Source organism: Octodon degus, unplaced genomic scaffold (genome assembly GCF_000260255.1).
Source record: "Octodon degus isolate 3935 unplaced genomic scaffold, OctDeg1.0 scaffold00007, whole genome shotgun sequence".
NCBI classification, from domain to species: domain Eukaryota; kingdom Metazoa; phylum Chordata; class Mammalia; order Rodentia; family Octodontidae; genus Octodon; species Octodon degus.
The window spans coordinates 32,850,784-32,855,045 of NW_004524583.1; the positions used below are offsets into that span (position 1 = coordinate 32,850,784).

At 42.0% G+C, this 4,262-nt stretch overlaps 1 protein-coding gene across 1 annotated transcript in view; it reads left to right on the plus strand.

Annotated features, from left to right (window-relative positions):
- Lin52 (lin-52 DREAM MuvB core complex component) overlaps positions 1–4,262 on the plus strand; it is a 118,559-nt gene that overhangs the window by 12,657 nt on the left and 101,640 nt on the right. The window contains exon 5 of the mRNA XM_004624856.2: positions 1,426–1,509. Coding sequence (XP_004624913.1) covers positions 1,426–1,509 — 84 coding nt within the window. The remainder of the gene's footprint in view (positions 1–1,425; positions 1,510–4,262) is intronic.

A 4,262-nucleotide genomic window follows, 5' to 3' on the forward strand; every position in this document is an offset into this window, starting at 1 on the left:
TAAAGTGCCTTATTTAAAATTTAATGCTACATATTGTTGTCAGTACTGCTAAAGGGGCAGCCCCTCAGTGGGACCTGTCTTCTCGTTCTTTCTAACTTATCAGTTTCTTCCAGAAAAGAGTCTATGAATATTGTTATTTGATAAATGGTTTGGAACTCAATCACAGAGTAGAAATTTAAATTAAAAACATTAATTTTCCATGATTTTTTTTTTATCATCATTCTTCTGGTGGTAAGATTCATGATGGTTATGAAGTAATAGACTGAAATTAAGGTAAAAATCTGCGATTCTTGAGCTATTGGAGCAGCTGAGCAGGTCGGGAGAGCTGCTTCTGCCCGAGACAGATAATGACTGCAGCATGATGGATGAGAGGGGAGAGAACCCTCATTTGGTTTCCGAAGTAATTCACTGTTCTGCGTGCTTGAATGCAGAGCCCTCCTCCAGCTGTGGAAAAACTAAGTCTCAAGGGCATCTTCGGCTCATTGTTGTAATGTTCTGGACAGACTTTTATAGAATGACCCATTGGTGTGTGGCTTCTAGGGCAACTTGACACTTGCAGTGAGAGATCATGCCATTCTGTTTCGTGCCAGTTGACCTGTGTCTTAAACCTAAAGGAACTGGATGCTGTTATGTTAAGTGTATTGTATTTTTACTTTGGGTACTAGGGTAGAGTGGAGGGCCGTATGCCGCTAGGCAAGCACTCTGCCATTGCTATGCCCCACTCCCTCAAATATTTTAAATAAGAATTTCACTTGAAGGGAGTTTTGGATTTATATTTAATGTTTTCTACAATTAACAAAGTGGGAAATAATGCTTTGTTACTACTGTATGTTAGTTGAAATTTTGGAGATTCAGAGACAGTGTTCATTTGGAAGATGACCTGGGAGGCTTCTTCAGTTCTTTTTGGTACTGGAGCTTGAACTCAGGACCTTGCACTTGCCGGGCAAGTGCTTATGCCATTGAGCTGTCTCCCTGGCCTGAGTTTTCATATATTAGTGGTGTATTCATGATAAACAGAGGACCCTTAGTTTAAACAATTTGTTACAGTGTTTATGCTAATCCAATTTATTACATGGGAGGGCTCATCGAAGTCATTTTTACAGTAGTGGAAAATGTCACTGATTTGTGTGCGTGTGTGTAAGATAGGAGGACAACCGATATGGATCCATTTTCTACTTATTCAATGGGAGTTATGCTTGAAAATGCCTTTCCTCCCTCCCTCTCTCCCTCCCTCTCCCTGGCTGCTCCTCTCCCTCCCTCCTTCCCTTTGTTCCATGTTGGAGATTAAACCATACTAAGCTCAACATTCAGCTATACCCCTCAGCCAAACCTGAACATTTTTATAATCAGGATTCCCAATGTAAATGAATTGTTACTAGAGGATAGTGGGAAGAAATGGTGTTGAAATCAATGGTTCTGTTTCAGAACTGGGAAGCCTCACCACAGCTAATCTGATGGAGAAGGTACGAGGCCTGCAGAACCTGGCCTACCAGCTGGGGCTGGATGAGTGTGAGTACCCGTCACCCTTATTCAGGGCTGCATGCTGTGCGTTCCATGATGGGGTCCAGTTGTAATTCTGGAAAATATAATTTTCCCTTTTTAGGGAAAACCTAAGTAGTCTGAAGTTAAGGGATCAGTGTGATCTAAAGTATACCTTTTATGAGACAGGGTGCTAGAGTAATTACTGGATTTACTAGGTAACAGATTATTTTTCTCTGCGCAGTAAAAGTCTATCGGAACCCTTTCGGTTGTAAGTGATAGATCAACTCAAACTGGCATGAGCCAAAGAAGAGACTTTATTAGTTCACATAAATTAAAAGACTGACTGTTCTCTGTGGGCTGGTGTACCATCCTTGAATGAATCCTTTGGCCAGCCGGAACACTCTGATGCACCAGGCTGCAGTCTTAGGGATACGTGCAGGTTAGAGGGAGGGGCTGGTGTGACGCACGCCATGTGGAACGGGGGAAAGAGTTGGCTCTCTAAGGAAGAGACTTGTGCTAGCCCGAGAGTGTGTCTGTTGCCATGAGTCATGCATTTTAAATTTCCCCGTGCCTGTCTGTTATTTTTTATTTTTTGATGCTCCACATTGTGTCCCTTCTCATAGTACACTCATAAAACTGGAAAAGGAATTCTAAGGAAGTCTCACTTTGTAGTTGCAAGAAGAGATACCCAACACGAATACATTGGGTAGAACCTGAGATATCATTAATCCAGAATCTTGAGATAGATTGCTTGCTTGTTCGTTCTCTCTCTCTCTCTCTCTCTCTCTCTCTCTCTCTCTCTCTCTCTCTCTCTCTCTTTCTCCCCCCCCTCTTTCTTTCTTTTGGCAGGGTCTTGCTATGCAATGCAGGCTGACCTTGAACTCATTATGTATCCCAAGCTGGCCTCAAACTCCTAGCAGTCCTCCCAAGTGCTGGGATTACAAGTGTGTACCTCTGGGCAGCTGAGAGTACTACTGTGACATGCCATTTTCTTCAAAAATTCAAGTTTTGTGCTAAGTGGAATGATTCCAAAAGTAGTTTCGTAAATTGTATATGGTCTTCTTCTGTTTGCTTTGTTTTAGTATACACAATTAAAGCCATCCTTACTGTTTTATTAATTCCATAACCTTGAGGCATTGGGTGTGGGGACTTGAAGTCACCTGACTCAGCACCTTAATCATTGACCCCAAACTAACACAACACATGCTTGTTTCTACTAGATTTCTCCATTAGTGCAGCTGAGATTCTTCAGAATTATCTTCAGGTTCAAAATTCAGCTTTATTTCAAGTTCTATAGCAGCATTTCAACCAGTTGCCACTTTTCTTGACCATAGTGATTTTAGCTGACATAAAGAGCTTTTAAACTTACAGTTGGAAATCATTTCACTCCTATGCACTAGACTTGTCCAGTGCAGTCTCTTTGTTTTATTGTGTGTAGTATATTTGCATAAAAACAAGATCTTTTTTTGTCCTTGCAGATTATTCATCCACTCTAGGGGTTGGCTTTTACTTGACATCCTAATCTGGTGTCTCAATGTCTCAATCCTCTTTCCTGCATTAATTGAGAGGATGACATGGATGAAAAATAAGCAGTAAGAACTGATGAGTCCCCAAGGGCCAGTGATCCTGTTTTCATGCAAATATCTGCACTGATAAAGATGATGGAAAGAAAAAAAAATACTAAAAATATTTGTCCTCAAAACATGATTGTTTGTCATTTCCCAAGAGCATTGTTAAATGTTAGTGCAGAAATAATGTGAACCTTCGAGAGCTGATAATCGCTACATTATGTGTTTTGGAAGATGAACCCTTTGACTTGGTACATGATTATCCGTCCTGTGACCCTGTGGTGTGCACATTCGGGAACGCAGGAACGTTGTAGTCATTTAATAGCCTCGGTGATTGGGGCCTCTTGGGTTGATTTGGGCACTTAGGTGAAATTCCCTTGAAATATGTAGAATCACAAGAAGTGGTGAAGCTCTGCTCTAGCATATAAAGAATTCTCTTTCTGTTACTTGCATCTTAGTTCAGTGCCTTTTTTCTTGTACTGGGGTATTGCAGTCCTCTGCTAACTGGTCTCCCTGCCTCTCAGTCCAGTCTGGCTTGTTTACTATTTCCAGGTTAATTTTTCTAGTTTCATTTCCTTTTCTTTCGTCCTTTGTTCTTGAACCACTGGGAATGTTTCTATTTTCATTTTTATTTTGTCTTTTTGAGGCAGCATTTCACTGTGCAGTCCAGGCTGGCCTTGAGCTTGCAAGGATCCTCCTGCTTCTGCCTCTTGAGTGCTGGGATTATAGATGTGCATCACCACTTCCAACCAAACCATTAGTTTTAGCTGTGGGGTTTTTTGTAGGTACCGTTTGCTGTATGTGCTTTTTGTGGTACTGGGGCTTTTTTTGTTTTTATTTTGAGACAAAGTCACTAAATTATTAAACTGCCAGGGCATAGCTCATACTTGTTTGTCCTCCTGTCTCAGCCTCCCAGAGTGCTAGTTTTACAGACATGTGCCACCACATCATGCTCGGTACCTTTAAAGATAAATAGGATCACATTAAGTTTATCCCCCCCAACTTTTCTGCATTTAGGACAGGGTCCACAGGGTCTCACTACATATATCGGACTTGTAGTGATTCTCCTGTTTTCAGCCTCCCAAGCGCTGGGATTACAGGCACACTGCCACGCCCAGTCAGGGCTGGCTTGGCATGGCGGGGATTGAACCCCAGCCACTGCGTTCTGCCTAAGAAGGAGCTTTAGTCTGCTGAGCTGACAGGCCGGCGCCT